Here is a 24,023-nt window from a genome sequence, read left to right on the forward strand (position 1 = left end):
ATTTGATAGAGAAAACTCTATCAATAAACTTTATGGAGTTCTGAATTGTAAGAATCCCTCTTTAGATCAAAAGCCAATTCAAGTATCTGCTTGCAGTGAAAATCCTTCTTTGGTATTGTATCATTGAATAGTCCCAGATTCAAAGTGAGAGTGACGGATGTTGTAACAACAGTGAGAGTTTGGGAAACTAAGTTCACATTTATTGTAATCGAGTAATTGATGAGTCACTAAAGTAACTAGATGTACTACTTATTAAAATAACTTGTGACATGAATCTCATAACTTATCACTGCCTTCTCATTCTTTTTAGTGTGACATAATATCCTTTTCCCAAACTTTCTCATCAAAGTGTTTGCTTTGAAGCTTGTACATAGCCTTGACTTGCACACTTCATTCTGATTTTTTGAGGATCTGTTTTTCGGTTCATTCCCACGTTTTTAGCACAATCAATATTTTAATTCCTCATAAACTCATAAATACCCTATGTACTATGATTCTGAATAATTGACAGATCATCCTCTACACTCACTTATTGGGGAAATTCTGTAATTAATTGTTGAGTCCTAATATATATATATATATATATATATATATATATATATATATATATATATATATACACTTTTCCATTGTAATCCTATACAAAATAACTATTTTACTATAATGCTTTTTAAATGCCTTGTATTTTTAGCCCACTATCACGAACATGACTTTTGAATGTCAATAGTAACATGTGTTAGAGTGTCTTCATCCCTTTATTTTTATAGTGAAGATCATCCTGGCTTTAAATTTGAGGATGGATATGCACTTTTATCACTTTATTGTGCACTAGGTCATCATGAATGAGCTCTACCGGTGACCATCAATTGCTACAGGTGTTCAAATCACTTATACTATATAAGAATAAAAAAACAGATGATCCTGAACCAGAATGACATAAAACAGACGTATTAATAAATTATAGATCTGCTACTGATTTATAACAAGATATAATTTGGTGTTATCAAAATCTCGGATTTCAATTAAAAAACTCAAATAGTACTTAAGGTGAACTGTTCGTGATGAAATGCAACATTTAGGACTAAAATCTGAACTGAAGAATAGGGCAACACTATTTTTCTCACCTTTTTTGCAAAACTAAATCACAAACATACTTAGATGAAAGTCAACAAGAACTTATAAGACCAATAAGGTGTGTGTGTGTGTGTTTGTGTGTATAGGAGAGAAAACTAAAAAGACAAATAAACAACCATAGAGTAACAATTGGGTAGAGTTTATAGCTTGTAAGGATTCGTCAAACAAAATAAACAGTTAAAACAACACATGGTATAATCCCCAAGTAACTCCATCACTAGCATTATGAACAGAGCCATAAAGAGATAACATCGCAAATTAGCATTATTAGCGCTTCAAAGTGCATCATGATGCATACAATTGATTACATGCCATATATGATGGCGTATACTAGATGACCCTAATCTGTTCCCGAAATTTCATCCCTATACAATAGTCCTTCTAAGATCTTAAAATGTGATGGCAAGTAAAAGGTTGGCCAGCACTGGCTGGCACCACTATCTCGAGTGAATGAACCGAATGGTAAATACATTCAAACAAAGCAAATTAATTTGATGTATATAACTATAAATATCATATAGAGTCAGTCTGACAAATTATAAACAGAGCCTACACCTTTAATTGCAGGGTCAGTAATACATTTTTGCATGAATCAAGAATCAGCAACTATCATCACATAATAAAAAATAAAAAAATAGTCGGAACCAAGGTTTTAAAAAACAGTCCAAGATCACGATTTTGATTGAAACATCAAGATTTTTGGTGTCTCAGTGACGCAATTACGGTCATGCCAACAAAATTCGACTGCAATTTCGCACAATACCATAACAGCAAGAAAACTGTGACCAAGACTGTGATTTAAAACCTCAAAAGGAACTAACTATAGAGTTTGATGATTGCATATCTCATTGAGAAGCGCATTTCTGGCCTTGTTAACACTTTTAAAGCAGAAGTATATATGTTGCTCAAGATCCCCAAGCAAATGCTCCAAAACAGGTTGGTTCTTTCGAAGCTGTTTAAGCACCGCCTGAATGGGATGCCTCTCCCTTCCCCTCTCCAACGCAAACCGAACGTAAGCCTTATCAGCTTCCACGGCGGTTTGAAGCCGATCAACTAGGCTATCAATGGTGTTGATGTCATTCACCACAAGAGTTCCATTCTCCGCAGCCTCAAGCTGCTTCAACCTCGCAAGCTCCCTCCTCTTCTGCCGGGGAACACAAAACGGCGCCGCGGCTACGGCAGTAAAACCTATTGCCGCATGGACAGCGACGACAGCAACGGCGGCAATTGCGGCGACGGAAATAACGGCGCACCCGGCGGTGGCGTGGCGAAACATGCGGATTCGCGAGTGGCGCCTGCGGAGGTCGCGCTGGATGTCGCCCTTCAGGTGGGAGAAGCTGTCCCGGAGCTGGTGGAGGTGGGAGAGCACGAAGGGGTTCTCCTGGCCGTCGAATTGGAGGAAGAGGTCGTAGGCGCAGTCACACTGGTCCTGGGAGAGCGGCGGCCCATCGGCGGGGAGGACGGAGAGGAGGCGAAAGAGCGGCGCGTAGAGGTCGCGCGCGCGGAGGATGGTGAGGAGGAGGCGGACACAGAAGTCGGAAGTGGTTTCGCTGTGGTCAAAGTAGGTGGAGACGAGGCGCGTGAGTTGGCTGGTAGGTTTGGACTTGGCAAGGGCTTCACGAACGCTGTCGGAGTCAGGTTGGAGGAACTGAGATAGGACGTAGCGGTGGTGGGAGTCTTCGTCTTGGAAGTGGTGGACCGGCGGAGCGGCTTGGATGATGGAGCGGATCTCGTTGTAGGACGGGGCCTGCAGGGCGCGGAGGAATTCGGTGGACACGTTTAGGCTTGCGGTGGAAGCGTCTTCGTCATCTTCTTCTTCTTCTTCTGATTCTGATTCTTCTACCTCCGTGGAGTTCCCTACGAAAGAAGGCGAATATTGGGTGAGACATTTTGACAAACAGGTTGGGGTCAGAGTAAAGAGGTTTTGGTTTTGGCTTTACCTTGAGAATTGGAATGGAAAGGTGTGGGAATAGAAGCGTTGGTATTGGGAGTAGAGGGTCTGACTGAGATGCATTCCAGCATTTCTGTTTAAATAGTCTGTAAAAAGTTTGTATTCTTCTGCGAGCACCTTGCATGCGATGCAAGAAACTATGCGTTTATGTGACGGCGGTGTGTATAACCGGCGAAGAGAGAGAGAGGGTAGTGACAGTTTTTAGTTTGGGCTGTTGAATGGTGTTTGAGACTTCTTTGGAATAGATTTGCAGACGTGGATTGTTTTGTTGTGCTGATAGTCAACTCTATCCTTGATTTTATTTTATAGTTAATAAAATGCAAGAAGAAAAATTTTAGGCCTTGAACGTGTCTTTGATAAGAAGATTGTAAATTTTGATTACTTTCTTTCTAAATATTTTTATTAATAAAATAATCCAATTTACTATATTTTCATTTTTTTATTTGGCTAAAGTATTTTAGTAATTACAACTTACAGAATTTATTAATATTAAATATATTTAATAATGTAAAAATTATCGGTCGGTCGATGATGTTGTGTTATAATTACTGATTTATGCTACTTTTCATTTCCAGTCATGGACCAAAGTTATTCTTTCATTTAGATACGTCCTTATCCTATATTGATGGAAAAATAATTTTAACAGTAGCATTTAAACAAATATTCAATTAAATTTCAAGTATTTATATATTTTGAATATATTTTTTTTTTTAAATTTGTTTCATTGACTACTCAAAATATTTTTATTTATTAGTATTTTGTTATTTGAACGTCAAAACACGAAAAATGTATATTTCAAATTTCAACATCCAAATCCATTACATGTTTTTTAAAAAAGAAAATGCAAATTCATGAAATCGTATGTTAAAGTGGAATTGTATTTTATTGACCCAAATGATTTTTAGTTACATCAAGTTTTGTACAAAGGTTTAAAGGTTTAAATGTGTAAGAACTTTATCGGCTTATGTTAACAAAATACATACAAATGATTTTTGTACTTCTCCAAACTAGTAAGATAAATTTTTTCATAAATATGCACACCATATCTCCCTTTGTACGACAAGAAGGTAATTGAGACAAAAGAATATTACAACGTTATTAAGGACCTCGACAGATGTACATTTTTGTGCGCACACATTTGAAGAAAATTTAAAGAAAAATAATTTTCCGTATCTTGATCCTTTAAGTAACCCCAAGGAATATGAAACACCAAAGAAAAAGTCATAATTATGCCTCACCAAGCGACAGACCTCCCTCCAACCAACCAACCGCACCAAAGGTGCCAAATCTGCACCCGCAATCCAACAATATAAGCGAACTCCAGCCACACTCCACCACGTGTGCAAACCCAACCACTTCTAGCACACAATCACAAATGAGAACTCCATGTGATGCGTGATCAACACTCCACAATTCTAGACACCAACTGCAAAGCCTACACCTCTACAAGCCACCAGTGAAAAGGGTTAATGTTGATGGTGGTGGGTGCTCTCTTTCATTGAGTTTTCTGCCACTCATATTGCATGTTTCAAATGAGTCTCCATCCATGGCTTTGGTTCTTAAGTGATCATTTTGTTGGTGTATATGGATGACATCATCGGATGATATATCAAGCCTTGATTTTTCATGTGTTAACAAAGTACAATTGATATTTAATTCCTTATTCAAACTTAAGATAGTTGATTCTCTTAAATACTTCCAAGGCTTAGAAATTATCAAATTCAACATGGTTGTTTCTTTAAGTCAAAGAAAAAATATTTTATCATTACTCGATGATACTGGTTTCATAAGTAGCAAACTAGTTACATTACCTATGGATCCTAATTTTAAACTTAGTCTCAATGATAGTAGTCTTTTGAGGATTATTTTGTACTTAGACGATTAATTGGAACACTTACATTTATTATTTTCAACCCCAATATTACAGTTCCTATAGAGAACAAGTAAGATCGGTTAGGCACAAGTATCACCTTACCCATATCCGCTATCTCCTCGGTTGGCTTCTTCCCTTCTTGCATATATCGGCTTGGACCTAGGAGGGGTTACCTGCAGAAGGGACTCCGAAGCTTAAGCCAGCCAAAGCTCTCAAAGTCAAATCAGGTGATTAATGGAATAATGAATGCGTATCTTTAATTCGTGGGGTCCATGTGTATTTATAGATTATTAATTATGTTTTCCCATTACGTGGGCTGGGCCCTGGTTTGGGCCATAGATGGGCCTAGGCTTTGGCCTAGGCCCTTAGTCTCGATTATTGGGGGCTCACTGGATATCAGGGGGCTTTGGTTTCATTGAGTGTCTTAAGGTTGTCGGCATAAATCGGCTACTCCCTTTTGGCGGTTTGTGTTGCTCATATGCTGCCCTAGGCGGATTATTCCTCTTAGTGTCTTATGTTGCCGGTTTAGGCCGGTTAGGCTTAGGTCAGCCCAGACCGGTTACTTGAATGATTTTGCGTGTAGGTATGGTGATCGTTTATTATTATTATTTGGTTAAATTGGCTCGGTGTGGTACACTAGTCCCCCAGCCTTTGTCGATATAAGTATGTCAGTCAAGGCTGATATGTGTTGATATGTCAGTGGGACCGGTTAGGTGTGGTACAATTACTTTTACAATCTATAAGTTAAGTCAATAGATAAAGAATCCATTAATCACATGTTTAACAACAATCCATCACTTATTACATTACTTGAAGTTCACTCCAAGTTAAGGTCTCTTTCTCCTGGCCAACAAATGTCATCTTTTAGTATATGCAAATACAAACTAGGACAATTGTATAGACATAAAGAATCAACTATTTACTTTTATATTTTCATTGGTGATTCTTGGAAGTTAGTCATAGATAGTGTGTCCAAATCATTGACAAAATCAGAATATCATGTTATATCATTAGAAACCATTGCAATGGTTTTGTGTCAACAATTACTCAAACATTTTGAAATTTCAATTGACACACCTATACTCTTCTGTGAAAACACATATGTCATGCACATACACTTTGCTTCTAACATCTCCTTCTGACCTCTCCTATCATGAAAAATCCAAACATATATATACTTATAATCATTTTATTCCTATCCAAAGACAATTCTTTACATTCATTCATTTCAATATTGACAACAAATATTGATACAATGTTAAAATGGGTGTTGCTAATCAGCATTTAAAGTATTATTCGCTTTAAAACTAAAAAAAATTATCATGATTTTGTTATTTTGTTCTTAAAAACGTATCCTAAAGTTAAGTGAATATCTATTTAAAAATTAGAAAAATATAAGTTTTATTTATTTAAAAATTTAGCGTCATTTAACTGTAACATCTTGTAACGTGAGTTCAAATTAAAAAAGTGAAACAATGTTCTGGTTGCTGTTTAATTACCGTTGTCCTGTTTGCAACACTTCAATTTCTGTATTAATGTGACGTAAGGAATGACAGTAGTGATGTGAAACCAAATTTTCAACAGGTTTTACAAAATAGACTTTGTCTCCCTCTTGGGCAGAACGTGAAAGTGTTTTTGTACCCTATCACCATTATTTGTCTGCAATCTTCCTTCCACGTTCAAAATCGCAATCATAAATATAACTACCACTGCAATTTTTAACCATATTTTTTTCTAATGATTTCATGTCCCCTTCTCGGAGATAAATCAAAACGACTATAATTATAATTACCCAATAAAAATAACAATACTTCTATTCCTTATAAAAACAATAATAACCTCTATAAGGCTTATAAGAAAATACAAATACTATTTAATTGGATGAATAAGTTTGACCCTATGGAAGAAAAAAAATATATCATATCTTTCATGACGGAAAAATCTAAGGCAGAATTTCTCTTATTTTTTGATATGTTACCATTTTTATAAATGTAATTTCTCTTATTATAGAGGGTTATTTACATTTTTTCTGTCAAAACAAATTATAATTTTTCTTTTTTATGAATGAGTTAACTTTAAAGTCATAAAAAATCAATTTTTTTCAAGAATGTTTTGTGGAGATGCTAATCCAAAGAAAGCATGATTAGGATTTGAGTTGTAGCATAATTAATGAAATGGGAAAATGTGAAGACTTGAAAAAGAAGAAGGTGCAGAATAAAAGTGATGAATAGTTTACCACACCAACCCAATCTTGAGTGCCATATTAACAACAAATAATGGTTTACAAGAGAATTCATACATTTATGAAGAAAAAAATGGGGAAGAAGAAAAAGAGAGTAAAGAATACAGCTTTTCACTGGCCCATGAAAAAGAAAAGAAAAAGAGAGGGATAAAGGGAGATACAGGTGCTCTTTATACACTTAGGAAGCAACTGACCCTATTTTCTGGTATGCACTGAGGGAAAGCAAAGTAAGAAAGCAAAGAAGTAATGCACAAATATAACAAATAATATATATATATATATATATATATATATATAGTAAGAAACAATTTTTAAGACAACAATAACCTTTTGTTTCATGTTGTTGATTTGAATAATTGGCTTCCAAGAGTCACAGTTGGGGTTCCTTCTCCCATGATTGTTGTCAAGTTCATTTCCTTCTCTAGGATCCTATCAAGTTCCATTTCCACATAGCTCATGGCAGGTCTTCTCTCACTTGAAGGGTCTAAGCATCTGATCATGAGCATGATGTAATCTTCCAATCCTTCAGCTGTAAAACTACTCTCCAATCTCCGATCAATGGTGTAAGACATCATGCCACGGTCTTCATTGCTTACCACCTTTATTGTGCACAACAAAACAACACCAAAAATCAATTACATAGCAGTTCATGGACTTTATGGTACAAAATCTAAATTCGTACAAATACGACACGCTTTCAACACCAAGTTAAGTTGTGTTGTGTCATGTCACCTAATGTTAGATAATAGAAGAATATCACACATGCAGATTCTAACTTATGGATAACAGATTCTAAGTGATGTATGTATTCTATGGTGAAGGATTTTTACACTGTGAGGTGTGATTGTAGTGTTGAATCTTACAATAACTGACCTAAAAGTAAGATGTTGCAACCATTGTTTTTTGATTAACTAGTTTGTGGGAAAACCCTTTATAGTGATTGTTCATATAAGTTAAACTTTACCCATTCAACCAGATTCTGATTAGAGTCTGGAAATGGTGATGCTGTTGCTTCTTTCCCGCTTAACAATTCCAGCAAAAATACCCCAAAGCTGTATACATCGCTCTTTTCAGAAAATCGTCTGAACTCTCTCACCCTGCAAGGCATGATGGTGTGTGTGCATGAAAAACCAGAAAGCACAAATGATTCATGAGATATAGAGATATAGAGATATATATTACTCTGATGCAAGGAATATTTCATCTGTTGGCACTTGAGAAGAGGAGCCTGCAGTGTCAACTCTCCCCAAAAAGTTGCGGAGTCCAGCATCTGCCACCTTAGCAATGAAGTTTTCATCCACAAGAACATTAGCGGTTTTGAAATTCTTATGCACCAAACGGGGACTCAGAGAGTGAAGATGAGCCAAACCTGCACAGAATAGTATGAATGAGCTTCTGAAAATCAGGAACAAGTTGTTGCTCATGGCTTTCTGCATAGAGAAGGTGCTACCAAATAACTCAAAGTTTTAGGATGGCTTACAAAAACAAATTGTGGGATCCATTAAGATACTTGGGTATTTTATCTAAAAGAGAAGAAAACTGATACCAGGAAAGCCACAAATGCTCACTGATTTTGCAAAGGATCACCTTTAGCTGCACCTTGAGCTATTGAAAGTCTATGCTTGAATTCTAGCTTCTCTTGTGATTGTTGACCACTGCCTGCAGAGGAAAATCAAAGTCACCATCATCAGCTTCAAGAAAGGATTCATTTAGCCAACAAAACAAGATGTAACAAATTTCATGAATGGTAGAAAAATGAAGTTAAGTTTTGCATGCATGCAGAAAAGCATAAAACACATGATATGTAAGAAATTTCATGAATGGTAGAAAAATGAAGTTAAGTTTTGCATGCATGCAGAAAAGCATAATACACATGATAACAGAACTATCAGTGTATTTCAGTACAACTATGAATCTAAATAGAGATAAAAATCTTAATTAAGCTTTGCAGATATACAGAAATTTACCATACAAGTGACTGGAGACGCTTCCATTTGGCACATATTCATATATAAGAAACTGAAGACTGTTCTCCTGACAGTAGCCTAAAAGAGTGACAAGATTCCGGTGGTGAATGGATGAGAGATAACGTACCTACAGAAAAGCAAAACCATGTTAGATCAAACCAAGAGAATGAACGGTAAGGGAAACATTTAGTTAAGACTATATAGTTTATGCAATTGAACATTACCTCAGAATTATGAACTGAAAATGTCAGAAACTGTGATAAAGATTATGCTCACATAAAGATTGTTTTCAGACATGACTATCACACATTAGAGTGTGAACTAATGGGCAAATAAAGATTCATATTTCTGAATCAAATGGTATGTGAAGCTTGGTGGAATTTACTATAAAACTGTACTCTAAATTCGGAAGCAGAAACAGACAAGGAGGGTCAAAAGAAGGAGTAGCATCAAGGAAAGAAATTTGGTTGAGTAATCAAATTCCAAACTCGTGCAATCAAATTTTAAAGCTTGAAACTGATGAGTATTACCTCATCCACAAATTCCTGACTAGCGAGTCCACGACGTTTTTTGATGGCTACAAGCATCCCATCTTGAAGTAAACCCTTGTAAACCTCCCCAAATTTCCCTTCTCCAATCAAATTTTTGTCACTGAAACTTTTTGTGGCCAGTGATAATTCTTCCATCTCAAAACGCCTGGTATCTCGTATAGGCAACTCAATTGCACCATGTCTTCCCACTGCATGCAATGGAATTCATTTGCATCAGTTTTTAGGAGAAGTATACATGTATATGTATATCTAACAAATGCATGTAAGATTTTACCTTGTGAAGGATCAGATGACCCTGTCTCTGAAGTTCTAGAAACATTCCTCTGACGAGACAAACAAAACCATATAAGTATAGCAATCCCTACCAATGCCACGGCTCCTGCAGCTCCTCCAAATATTGCTGCAAGAGTACTTGACATCTGGTGTGGGAATCCTTCACTTATGCTGTTCAAATTTATATGAACTATTATTATACATTAAACCTGGAGTCCTGAGAATAGCAAAAGATCAGATAATGTATTTCAAAACATAGGAGATGGATGCAGTTAAGAATCCAAAAACTCAAGAACCATGGGTGACCAAGAGTTCTAACTCAATGATGAAGCCATGCAGTGAAGAATGCAAGCAGAAGAACTGAATAAAATTGAATATGATGATAATGCAAGACCAAAAGGGAGAGTATAACCTGTAGGGGTGCTTGTAAAATTGATGAACGATGGTAAGCTAACATTAGCAGCAAAAACTGGGACAAGTTTATGAAACCCAGTAAAATGCATGTATGTTCTAAATAAATGTGATGCAGATGATAAAATTGGATCTTGGCTAATAGCATTGCAGAGTTTCTGCATATAGATGAAATCTAAAAAGACAAATGAAGAAGTAAATAAAAGCAGAGTAGAATGGAAGGAACAACAAAGAGAATAAAGTGGTTACTTTTTGTGAAATCTCCAAGCCTATATCACGAGATAAATAATGAGGCAGGATCTCAGAAAGCCTGAGCTTCATTTACCAATGACACTTTGAAGGAGCTTCCAATGCCACTCACGGAAATCAAGATTGACCCACAAACCCCCTCCACCTTCCCTCATATGAACCAATTGTTCACCCTCAACACAAATCTGACAATCAAACCAAGATTTTCAAGGCTTCCACACAAGATTCAAAATTTGGAAAGTGGGGTTTTTTTGGTGGCATCAAAATCAGAAAACCCCTTCAGATCAGGAGCAACAAACACTTGAAGTCTGGGTTGGTCCAAAGACAAGGTCAAGGACCGGTATGAATATGCTCCCTGAAAGGTAGTGCCACTCTGTAAGCAATGAAAACCCAGAAGTAAAACCTCTCTATCTCGGTGTACTTTTATTAATTTTATTATGATAAAATAAAAATACTCTTTCTTTCTCTCTCTCAGAAGTGTATCATCGTTGGATAGTGGATACAGACAATGCCGACAGAAAGTGACCTTGCGCCGACAGACACAACACACTATCAGGTTTATTACCACCTCCACCAAACACCCCAATTCAAAATCATCACCATAAATATACACATAGTATATATATATGTATGTACATGTAAACAAACCCACAAAAACAAGGAACACTTTATATTCTTTTGATTGATGGTTCCACCCCAGCTGAAGAAAAAATTCAATTCAAGCTCACTAATATTGAAGCACAAGTCTTAGGAGGGGAATGCAGTTAGAGAGAGAAACAGAGAGAGAAAGGGTATGACAGAGAAAGACAGAGAGGGAAGGACCAAAAAAATAATCTTTTTTTTTTTAATTTTTTTTTTTGTGGGCTGTAAAGTGGCATAATTGTTGTCTGGTACCGCAAGTTGAATGGGATTTATTTTTCTGTGTCGTATACAGGGCATCTAAGCTGTAACAGATTCACACTGCTGCAACAGCACAAACAGATAGAAAGGGAGTGCCAGGAGACACAGTACATTGCAAGAGTAAAATCACTGAGATCATGTATCTCCTATTTATTTTCACACATCACATGCACAGCCTCAAAATCCGACATTTTTCACATCAAATTGTTTCATTAAGTAATGCTAATTTTGTCTGCCTTCAACATCGCAGTATTAGGTAAAAAAAACACATGTGTTCCAACTAACAGTCTCTGCTAAGTATCATCAAACACATTTTTACCACATGACTTTATGGTCTGTTATGATTTTACACATTGTATATGTGGTAAAAAGACACTTGTGAATTTGTACAAAAATAACATACCAAAAGGGTGAGAGAGGGAGATTCAAAGTTGTGGCTTGTTCTTTGTGGGGTTGTTGTGCCCCACCAGCCAGCTATGTTGACGTTGCTCCTACTGAGAATTTTAAATATTTGTTTATAATAACAATAATAATGATAATAATGTAAGGATCATGTTAGTCCGTAAGTGAATGAAATTTAGGACAAAAAGCAAGGAATATGTAGCGGCAAAACTCTACCGTTCTGCTCCTTTTAGCTTTTGTTTATTCCCGTCTCTAACAGCAACACTTCTTCGGATTCTATCAATTATTCTTTAATGTGTCATTTGTTCTTTGTCATTGCATTTGAAACAAATATTATAATACCATCGAGTGATGATGATTACTGTCATGATTACAACAAGTCAAGAACCAGTTAAGAACAGTTCTTAAAACTGGTATTACCCACCCTCAGATTCAGTCTGATATATTACCCAAAGGGTTCTTTCAACTGTCATTCAAATATTGTTCTTCAAAAATCACATTATGCTCAATTTGATTTCCATTAATGAAACTGATCTTGACATCATGAACAAAATTAACTGATAATTAGAGAACTGAAATGACTTGCACCTTTCAATTTTCTTATCTCAACTTCTAGAACTACACTGATCTGACAGTGTTAACTTTACTTTCTATTTTCCTTAGGAAGAGTATCTGAACCAATGTGAATGAAGGAAGGAAACAAATGACATGATTAATTTTGATTTGAAAGATTCTTAGACTTGATGAAAGAAAGACAATGTGAATAACACATAAAAGGATAAGAACAATAATTATTAATATTATTATGCTGTAACCAGTAAACCACCATTTAATTAATTACACAATGTCAACGTACAAAATTATTGAGGCACAATGATCTAGTACTACCCTTTCTGCTCATGAACTGATAAAACTCCATTTTGCAAGACAAAACTAAGTAGTTTAGGTTTTGGTTTGGTCTCTTTAAAACTGGCATCACTGGCCTATGGTGTCAGTATATTAATTTAACTGGTTTTGCCTTATATTGATTCACTGCACTTTTGCCATTCTGTGTCTCACCCCTCACCTAACAGCAAATAAACTCAATTCACATTATTTCCCCCAAACTTTTCAGACAGTATAATCGATGCAACCCCACAAAGATCACATCTTTAGATCGGTGACGTAGAATACCAGATTACCCAATCTCTTATACCCAACTGGGTACCCATTTTACTAACCTGTCACTGTTTTCCCTTCCTCTTTTCTTTCACATTTTTGCTACTGTTTCAGCCATTACATACATATTATGGAGCTGAGTGAGTGAAACATTGATGAGAAGTTGGTGCAGCCCATTTGATTATTGGTTTATTCACTGTTAACCAATCACATTTATTGGTGTATTTATATGAATTTGAAACTGTGAGCATTACTTTATGTGCCCATTTATGAGTCATCAGAATCTTAGATGAGACCTCACTACTCTCCAAGCAAGCAACATTATTCCCTTTCATTACGCTGGATGATTGATTGCAAGAACCCTTTCTTTGTTCTATATTTTATTTGCGTAAATGTATTTGTTTATTTATTTTCTTTTTGTTGAAAGTTTGAAGTCATTGAACATAGCTGGATGCCAAAAGCTGTGTCACATGAATTGAAATTCCATGTAGCTGGAGAATCAGAGGAGCGATCCTAACTGGGGCCTCAACTCAAAAAGGTTTTCTTGTGGAAAATGCGGCTGTCCTACTAGATTATAGTACTTCATCACATCTCTGCCACCAAAAAGTACAAGCATAATTTGCTGCAAATTATTGTTGGAGACCCTTTTTCCTTTGTTTCAGCCTATACATTTATACATTGGCTTGTTCATCAACAATATCAGATTTTACATTAGGGAACATTTTTTTCTGCATCTTAATCCTGCAGACAGTTCTGCTTACTACCGTTACAAACTTTATATGAAGTAAAAAAGATGAGGACAACTTGGTTATTTCACCAGTCAAGGGGGAAGGATGAAATTGTGGGGGTGCAGAAAGAAAATTCCCTTGGATTAGGAATGAAGTTGTGACTCTGTGTTGCTTCTTACCATTTAGCCCCCCCTAAATTTCTATTTACATTTCCCTTTCCTTTGTTTCTGTGGTGATTACCAAATATACCCTTTCATCTAAAAAATGTATAAAAACCTTAAACCATGTTCTTTGCATTCCACTTTGGTTGTCCCCTCAGCCCTTCTCTTTTGCACTTCTTTTAAAGGTACACAAATTTAAGTCTTGATAGTTTATGTCGAAAAATGATGCATATGACTTTGTCTCCGTCATTTCATAAAAAGTATCTTCAATAAAAATTACGGAAGTATTTTCTTGATATACTGATGTTTTTAAAACGTCAAAGGTAAGTGACTCAAATTACTTTTGTTACGTTATCATGACCATACAAATATAAAATTTTCAATTATATTCTCAGGTTTCTCTTCAGGTATATTTTGTTGAATTGTGCTAAAAATGTTTCAAAAAAATTAATTTATCTTTTATTATTTTTATCAATAAATAATACAATGAATAAATCATGGAAGATACTGGAATAATTCCGAAAACACTTTCTTGGACAATTTTGAAAAATAATTTTTGAAACTATATCAAAATTTACTTATTATAATAATTGTCCCCACAACTTCCTTGGAAGATGCTTTCTAGAGTACAAAACAATGACATTTTTTTTAATAAATTACATTTTTTGCCATTGTTTTATCAAGAAGTGTTAAGTTGGTCTTTCAGGTTTTTTTTTCTCAATTTGGTCATGGTTTTTTTAAAAATGATTTAATTTGGTCATTACCAAACAGTGTTAAAGTTAATGTTACATGTCAATTTGTGGGATTTTAGATTTTTTTAATTTTTTTTAATTTTTAATTTTTAATTTTTATTTTTTACACATGTCATTTCGTAGTTGTGCCACGAGTCAAGAAGTCTCAATTTGGTCCCTATATTTGTTTTTAGTTTCAATTTAATCACATTTTTTGTAAAAATGTAGCAACGTTGTCCCTCTTTAAATTGAGACTCAATTTACTTTTTTTATAAATCTTATGGTGATAATTTACTAAAATTAACATTTTTATTAAATATTTCTGAAAATATTTTTAGATTAACTTTAAAATCTATACAAAATATTTAGGACAACTCACATGAGTGAATTGATATGGATAGGGATGTTAACGGCGCGAGTAGGATATGGGTAGTAGTTCTCTCGTACCCTACCTGCCGGATAAATATTTGTCCCGTACCTGTACCTGTGGATATCCTACTCGTGGATATTTACAACAAAATAAAAATAAATATTTAACAACATATTTTAATCATAAATTAAAATAAAATACAATACATAACATTCATAAATTTTAAACAAAGTCCAAATACCAATTTAAATATTGTTGAATAACAACTTACAAAGAAATGATTTTTTTTTAAACTAATTGATAAAAAAATAACTCATTCAAAATCAATATGTTAATATTTTAATCATGTTTTTTTTTATTTTTTTAATTTAAATTAGAGTATAGCGGGTACGGGTATCCACAGATACAAATATTATGATACTCGTACTCGTTAACATGCGAGTATTAAAAATACCCGTACTCGTTACTTGTAGGTATCCATTTACAATATTTATTTCCTACCCGTTGCGGGTTTTATCCACGAATACCTGTGGGTACAAATTTTTTTGACATCCCTAGATATGGAGTTAAACCTTGAATCTTGAGATATATACTATTCAACTTATTAATTTTAATTTGTTCATGTATTTTGTATAGATTTCAACTTGAGATATCTAATATGATTTCAAACATGTATTTCCTATAGACTTTAAAGTTAATTTAAAAATATTTCCAGAAATATTTAATTAAAATGTTAATTTTAGTAAGAATATTCTCATAAGATTTATATAAAAAGTAAATTAAGTCTCAATTAAAGGAGAGACAATATTGCTCAATTTTTACAAAAATTAAGAGTAAATTGAAACTAAAAACAAATATAGGAACCAAATTGAGAATTTTTTTTTGACACATGGCATAATTGTGAAGTGACACATGTAAAAAAGATCAAAAAGAAATTCAAAAAACTACAAATTGACATGTGACATTGGCTTTAAAACTATTTGGTCAAACTAACAGCAATGACAAAATTGAATCATTTAAAAAAATGACTAAATTGAGACAAAAAAATCGGGATGACCAATTTGACACTTCTTGACAAAAATAAGGACGAGTAATTAAACTTTTTTTTTTCATGCAATCAAGAATTTAAAATATAATTTATATGAATAATAAGGAAGTATGTACTTGACCTAGAGTATGTTTTGGAGCTTGATATAATTCAAGATAAAGACATCATATAAGCTAGATTGGTCACCATTGTAGATAAATACATAGATATCAATGAAGAAACATCAACATTGTCAAGGTGTTATAAGAATTGAGATCTAATGGTGCTACTGCTAATTGGAATAGAAGATAAACGAAACCTATCCTTATAATTTCTTTGGTATGATAATATTTTAAAGGCTTAAATATACATTTGGTCCCTATTTTTGTTGATTTTATTCAATTTGGTCCCTATTTTCGTTTTATGTTTAATTAGGTCCTCATTTTTGTCAAATTGTGGTCAATTTGGTCCTTTTCACTAACGGTGTTTAAATAGTTAATGTTTTTGAACAGTACATGCCACGTGTCAGCTCCTGGTTTTTTAAATTTTTTTAAATTTTTTTAAATTTTTTTAAATTTTTTTAAATTTTTTTAAATTTTTTTAATTTTTTTTAAATTTTTTTAAATTTTTTTAAATTTTTTTAAATTCAAAAAAAGTGTCCACGTGTCAAGTCACAATTGTGCCACGTGTCAATGCTAGTGCCACGTGTCAGTTTGTAGTTGTATTATTTATTTTTGTTCAATTTAGTCCCGATATTCGTTATTTTTGTTCAATTCAGTCCCTATATTCGTTATTTTTGTTTAATTTAGTCCCAAATTTTGTTAAAATAAAACCATTTAATTTTTATAATTGACATTATTATTAGTTATTTTTTAAATTTAATTATAAATTATAATATTTAATTATTAATTGAATATAATTCTTAGATTCAATTGTTAAATAGAATATAATTATTTAAATATTATTAAAATATAATTATTTAAATTTTAAAAATATATATTAAAATTTGTAAAATTTACATTTAAATTTAAAATATTAAATATTTTTATTGAATTTTAGATATTAAAATCTAAAATATTTTATATGTAAATGTTAATTTTACAAATATTAGTTTATTTTTCTAAAATATTTTGAATATTTAACATATTTTTATACATTAATTTTAAAAATATTTTCGAATATAAATATTAGAAAAAAAAATAATTATATTCTTATAATATTTTAAATAATTATATTCTATTTAGCAATTAAATATAAGAATTTATTCAATTTATAATTGAATTTAATAAATAATAAATTCAAAGGTCAATTTTAGAAAAAATATTAATATAATTTATATAAAAGATATTAAATTTAGTGTCAATTTGAAAAGGACAAAATTAATTTATTTTAACAAAAATTGGGACTAAATTGAACAAAAATAACGAATATAGGGACTAAATTGAAAAAAAAAGTAATACTACCACAAACTGACACATGACACTAGCATTGACACGTGGCACAACTGTGACTTGACACGTGGACCATTTTTTTGAAATTAAAAAAATTTAAAAAAATTTTAAAAATTTTAAAAAATTTAAAAAAATTTAAAAAATTTAAAAAAATTAAAAAAAATTAAAAAAAAATTAAAAAAAATTAAAAAAAATTAAAAAAATCAAGAGCTGACACGTGGCATGTACTGTTCAAAAACGTTAACTATTTAAACACCGTTAGTGAAAAGGACCAAATTGACCACAATTTGACGAAAATGAGGACCTAATTGAACATAAAACGAAAATAGAGACTAAAATCAACAAAAATAAAGACCAAATGTATATTTAAATCTATTTTAAATGATTTTTTTTTTCAGTCAAGCATAATGTAAGAGTTAGACTCAAAATTCAAAGCATAATCGAATCCTGCGGAGTGAAGTGCTACGTTCTAATGTACAAAAGGTTACATCTACTTATTAATGATTGAACCAAAGGATATTCATCTTTTTCTAAAATGTTTAATGTTCTGATTGATTGTTTTTTTTTTTGAAATGTTAAATTCACACTCATTATGTTATCTATGTGGAATTATAGAATATGTTGTTTTTTTTATATTTTTATATGTTGAAAATAATCAAATGTGAATCAAACTTTCAAATTAAATAGAAAAGACAAAATTAAACACTATAAAAATGAAAATTCATGAATATATTATTTTAAAATTTTGGATTAAAAATAATATCTAATATCTTGTGTGTTAATATATATATATATATATATATATATATATATATATATATATATATATATATATATATATATATATAACAAAAATCTCTGAATAACTACAACATTAAAAATATAAAACCCATCAACACATACTCTCCAAAGGGATAAGAATTTATTCATCGATTCTCAATTCAGACATTTATGTAGATGAACCAATATTGGTCTTGTGCTTTTAAAAACATAAGTTTTGGTTCCTATTTTCTTAATCATATTAATGTTTATCCGACGGTGACGTGTTATTTAAGTTTTTTATAAAATAAAATCTTAACGTCGGTTCGGCCTATGCTTTCCACGATTAATAAAAAAAAAAATTAAAAGTCTCAACATATGGAGGTGCAGACAGTAAATATGGAGGTGCAATAGGAATGGGGCTCAATCCAACCACAACCTTTTTATTATTATAATTACTATTATTATTTTTATTATATATTATTATTATTACGATTACTATTATTATTATATATTATTATTATTACTATTATTATTATTATATATTATTATTATTATCAATATTAGTATTATTATTACTGTTATTATTTTTATTATTAATAAAAGTATTATATAATAATAATAATAATAATCCTTTTGTTGTAGTCGAACTCATATATCTAAGTAAATCCTTTTGCTACCAATCGGGCGTTGAGGTGATCAACTTCACCATTAGATTGAACTTTTATAGAATAGATCCAACGACAACTAATCATCTTCTTTTCAAAAGAAAGAGGAAATAATTCTCAAGTACCATTTTATTCAAGAGCTTGCATTTTAACAATCATGGTTTGTCACCATCCAAGATGATCAAAGCCTCTTTTACATTTTTAAGAATGGTAATAGAAGAGACAAGTGAGATAAAAGAATAATACGATGAAGACACATAATGATAACTTAGAAAATTATAAGTAGGATTAGGTTTCCGAGTAGAGCGCATACCTTTGCAATTGACAATAGGCCGACTAGAATCCTCATTATCAGGAGTTGTAGTGTGGGACAATGATGGTGAAGAACTTGATGGAGAGGAATCATTGTGTGGTAGTTGACTAGATATTGGAGTCAAAGGTGATGGACTAGGAGAACTAGGCAGATGCGAGGAATTTGGAGTATTAGAAGAAGATGGAACAATGTTTAGAATTGTATCGATAGAGGGTTCAACAAAAGGCATAGGCAAGACTTGGACAAAGTTTGCATCTTGTGTAGAAGAAGGGAAGAAAGGTGTTTCTTCATGAAAGATGACACTTGTAGACATGTAATATTTCTTATGTGTTAGGGGAATAACATTGATACCCTTTTCGAAGACGAGAATACTTTAAGAAGACACATTTGGTGGCTCAGGCTGAAAAGTTATCTAACCCTGAAGATACGTGTGCAAAACATACACAACTAAAGACTTGAGGAGGAGTGTGAAACAAATGTTCATACAAAAACAAAATTGAATATGGAACTTTATTATTCAAAGATGAAGAGGTAAGATAACATGCCAAAAGAATGGCATCAACCAAGTGATGGGTAGGAACATTAGCACCAGGTAAAAAGGTACAAGCAATTTCAACTAAGTATATATTCTTTCGCTCTGCTATACCATTTTTTTGAGATGTATAAGGACATGTAAAAATACCATTTCACTTGAATCAATTATCCTTGAACTTTGACACTCAAAGGTTTGAGAAATACAAGCTTTTGACAAAATAGGATGGGTTAAAGATGGTGCTTGGTTGCGAGACTTTAACTTGAGATATTCTTCATTGGAAAACTTGGACACCGTAACTCAAGATATGGAAATATTGGTTGTAATATGAGGAAAACCATGTAAAGAGAAGCAATTTCTTTGGACGTGACCAATTCTTTTACAGTGCATACATTGAAGACGTATTCTTCCATTGCCACAATCTCTTTTTTTTTATTCCAAGTAGGCATGTTGAGTAGAGATAAAATTCAATCCATAAATGCTACAAGAGAGCTTATGGCTTCAAGATAGACAAACATGGGGTTTTAAGTGAGAGAAACCGTGATTAACACATGAACACACACTAAATGCATTCGGTTCGAAGAACAAAAGATAAAAATTAGCTGAGGAAGTTTCGACGAGTCAGATCGTTGTGGTCCGGGAAGACTACAACCACCGAAAGGCGCACATGAAAGTCGCGCAATTTATAGCGGTGAGAAGAGACAGAGTGTGGGGGCAATGAAAGGCTCCAGGACCGACATGGGTGGTCGTCGTTCGAGGAGACGATACATATTCGGTGGGAGCTGGGAAAAACTGTGACGTTGGTTGATGGTGGACGACGACGAGCAGCGGTGGACAATGGTGAACGGTATCGATTAGTGACGAGCGATGGTGGACAAAGTGGGATAGCATTGGGAGTGGTAAAAAGGGATGACAGTGGCAAAAAGCGATGATAATGGCAGACAACGAAGGACAATGTCGAACAACGATGGATGTAACGCCCCAATTAATTAATGAGTGTAATTAAAGGAAACGTCACCTAATTATAATATAACAGCGCAGTTCTGGAGTTTAAACGTAAGACCTTACAAAATAAGGCACACCACGATGCCACAAGAAATAAAAAAGTAACACTAAAGTCTACTGGAACCCTAGCATATAAAGACTGACGAATACATAGGCCATAGCCCTCAAGATATCCCAAGAACACTAAGCTGTAGAGTCGCCTCCTCCCTGACGACCATGATGATCCCTCGCGACTGCTCCCATCAATAGATTGATGATCATCGCAAAGATAGAAACACAACATATAAGACAAACAACAAGAAAAGGGTAAGCTAGAGCCAATCAACATCTTTATCATACAATTAAACATACTTTCGCCATCCAATATAAATACCACATCCAATCTTGTTAAGACTCTTCAATCAATACACTACGACTCGACTCGACTCATCCGGATACGTATAACTTAGTCGGATTCAGCGGATGCTTGCACTTGTGGTGGATATCTCTGCTCGACCCTGAGCTGCTCATCTCCGAGCTATGTGTTACAAGTGTTACGATGAATCAAAACTCCCTCACCACAAGGTTAGCCCTTAATGAATTACAGGCCTCCTGCTACTCTCCCCACAGGAGTCAGTCCGCTCTAAGTGAGACTAACTGGTTCCTTAGAGTGTCAGGATGCAGTCCTTACCTTGAATCCTTACCTAGTTATACAGATGGGGCACCACCATGGACACCCACTAACAGGGGCCATGGAATTACGTCCCGACCACTGAAGCGCGACCCTGAAAGTCTCACCTAGAGACCCCAAGGAATTATGCACTGACACATACAAAACAAAATCCCGCAGCCAAAATAATATTCACCATGCACGTATACGTTAATTGTACCAATTGTTAAAGCCAACGCCTTTCATGTTCCAGGCCCAACTCATTTCATCTCATCATAAACCATCCATGTACCAAGGATTTCCAAATCATATCGTTATCATGCCTGTTTCACACCAACCATTTCATTACAATCTCATGCGAAACTCATGTCAACCCATTATTCACAATTCATGACTTGTATCACTCAATCATACTCATTCATATCAAACCTTTATCACAATACTCAAAATCAAGCATGCATTATCCATACAAAGCCAAGAAAGTCATCCCACATTGCACTGTCTCGCCCAGCACCTCGCTCAGGCTGGAGGGTCTCGCTCAGGCGAGCCCCCTTCGCCTAGGCGATGGCTCGAAATATGGAGCAGAAGCACCCACGGGATCTCGCTTAGGCGAGACCCCTCTCGCCTGGGCGAGATGCTCGTTCGCTCAAAAAACACAGTAGGTCGCCTGGGCGACTCTTCGTGGCAAAAATACCTAGGCGAGCCCTTGTTAATCTCGCCTAGGCGAGACATGCCCGCTTAAGCGAGTTTAACAGTCCTCGCCACTGTTTGCACCTGCACAACGCGTACACACATACCAAACAGATATCCCAGCCAGCACAGTCACTCATGGCAGCATACAAACTCAATAATTCGACGAACTACAAGGACACAAGTCAAATCACACCATAAAAAGAAGTTCTAGCTTCCCTTACCTGGAATAAGCTAGCAAAACGACCCAACACGCCCTCGACACCGAACGCACGAGCACAACAACTCAAAGAGCGAACGAAGAACTGAAAAGACAGCGAAACAGAAGCACAATATGGGTTACTTGGAAGCCCTAACGGAAAGAAACGAAAAGGAACAATGGAGACGAGAATGGCTAGCATAGTACTTACATGGAGTAGGAAACGACCTCGAACTAGCTCGAAGACGGCAGAATCCTAACCCTAGCAGAGCGTCACGTGAGAGCAAGGGGATGACGGCTGGTTCTTTTCTGAAAGTGAATGAAATGTGAAATTAGGGCAACACTAAGGGTTCTTATATCATGGGCCAGCCTTTAGGCCCACTGTTGCAGGGCAGCCCACTAACTTTAGGGCAGAAATAAAAATGGGGCCTTACAATGGACAATGTTGGACAACAGTGGACAATGCTAGACAATGGTAGACAATGCCGAACAACTAATAGCAACTGAGACAATTCTTTTACTAAATAGATACACGATAAAAGAGAAACTATCAGAGCGGGATCAACATGCTCTAATATCAACTTGAGATTAATAAGAGAGAAATATAAAATTGGAGAGCTTGTAAGATCCATCTTGTAGTCTTCCATTTATAATTATAGAAATATGATACAATATAAAGACGAAAGATCAAAAGAGTACCCAAAACTCCTAGGTGCAACTCAAAGTGCACTAGACTCCTAAGTACAAGTACTAATTATAAGTATAGTTGAAAAAAATTTCCTAATATACTACTTATTACTTATTTCAACGGTTAAAATGGCTAACAATATTACATCATGACAGAAAAATAATAATCAATCAGAGATAGAAAGAGAAAGGAATATATAAACCGCACTTGACTTCAACTCCTAAATAATGTAAAATTTATTAGGTATACCGAAACAAATTATTATCTAAAAGATTTTGTATGCATCGTCTTAATAAAACAAGATGCATCAGATGATGAACATAAAGCCTTAAATCATATAAGAAATAAAATAATTGAAGTCTCCATAGAAATTTGTGAATAATATCGATTATAAGGGTTATTTTAAAAAACAAAATCCCAATCATTTTAAATATAGGCTTTTTAGCTTTTTTATTTCAAAATAATTGTTTTTAAATTGTTTTAAATAATATCTCTTTTATAATGAAGAGAATTAATAAAGTGTCCGTAGACACAGTACTAAGTTGAAAATTTAAGGTATTTTATACTAATTTGTACTAATTAAATATTTTTAATTAGCGAGGGATAAATTTCCACAATTATTGTTTGGAAATGGAAGGACTATCGATTTACCTTATGGTTATAAATTCACACATATTAAAAGCTATAATGTCAATTTTATCTTTTAACTTTACAAAATCAAGTTTTAAAATAAAAAAATAATTAATCATTATATTGATTAAATTAAACACCACTTTATACACAAAAATTTATTAATATTTAAAATAATATTTATTATTAATAAAAAAATATAATTAATTGTGAATTAAAGTTTAAAATTTTGTTTAATATTAAATTAGTTTCTAATTAAACTTTTGTTGCTATAGAATGATTTATTTGTAGTACTATTAAAAAAAGATAAA

At 33.7% G+C, this 24,023-nt stretch overlaps 2 protein-coding genes across 3 annotated transcripts; both read right to left on the reverse strand.

The window, feature by feature from the left end:
* Positions 1–1,605: 1,605 nt before the first annotated feature.
* Positions 1,606–3,349, reverse strand: LOC114175200 (UPF0496 protein At3g19330-like). The gene is made up of 2 exons (XM_028059965.1): positions 3,075–3,349; positions 1,606–2,991 (listed from the first exon to the last, which is right to left on the reverse strand). The coding sequence occupies exons 1-2, from the start codon at positions 3,154–3,156 to the stop codon at positions 1,955–1,957; spliced, it is 1,119 nt and encodes a 372-aa protein (XP_027915766.1). The 5' UTR covers positions 3,157–3,349; the 3' UTR covers positions 1,606–1,954.
* Positions 3,350–7,189: 3,840 nt separating this feature from the next.
* Positions 7,190–11,460, reverse strand: LOC114183280 (putative serine/threonine-protein kinase). 2 transcript variants are annotated; one of them, XM_028070351.1, is made up of 8 exons: positions 10,652–11,460; positions 9,993–10,162; positions 9,698–9,906; positions 9,168–9,294; positions 8,788–8,859; positions 8,383–8,569; positions 8,165–8,297; positions 7,190–7,799 (listed from the first exon to the last, which is right to left on the reverse strand). In XM_028070351.1, exons 2-8 carry the CDS (start codon positions 10,135–10,137, stop codon positions 7,536–7,538), a joined length of 1,137 nt encoding a protein of 378 aa, XP_027926152.1. In that variant the 5' UTR covers positions 10,138–10,162; positions 10,652–11,460; the 3' UTR covers positions 7,190–7,535. The 2 variants fall into 2 exon arrangements, with proteins under 2 accessions (XP_027926152.1, XP_027926071.1); XM_028070270.1 differs by having other exon boundaries at positions 9,993–10,208; positions 10,652–11,459.
* Between the last annotated feature and the right edge of the window lie 12,563 nt (positions 11,461–24,023).

This window comes from Vigna unguiculata, chromosome 1 (assembly GCF_004118075.2).
Source record: "Vigna unguiculata cultivar IT97K-499-35 chromosome 1, ASM411807v1, whole genome shotgun sequence".
NCBI classification, from domain to species: Eukaryota; Viridiplantae; Streptophyta; class Magnoliopsida; order Fabales; family Fabaceae; genus Vigna; species Vigna unguiculata.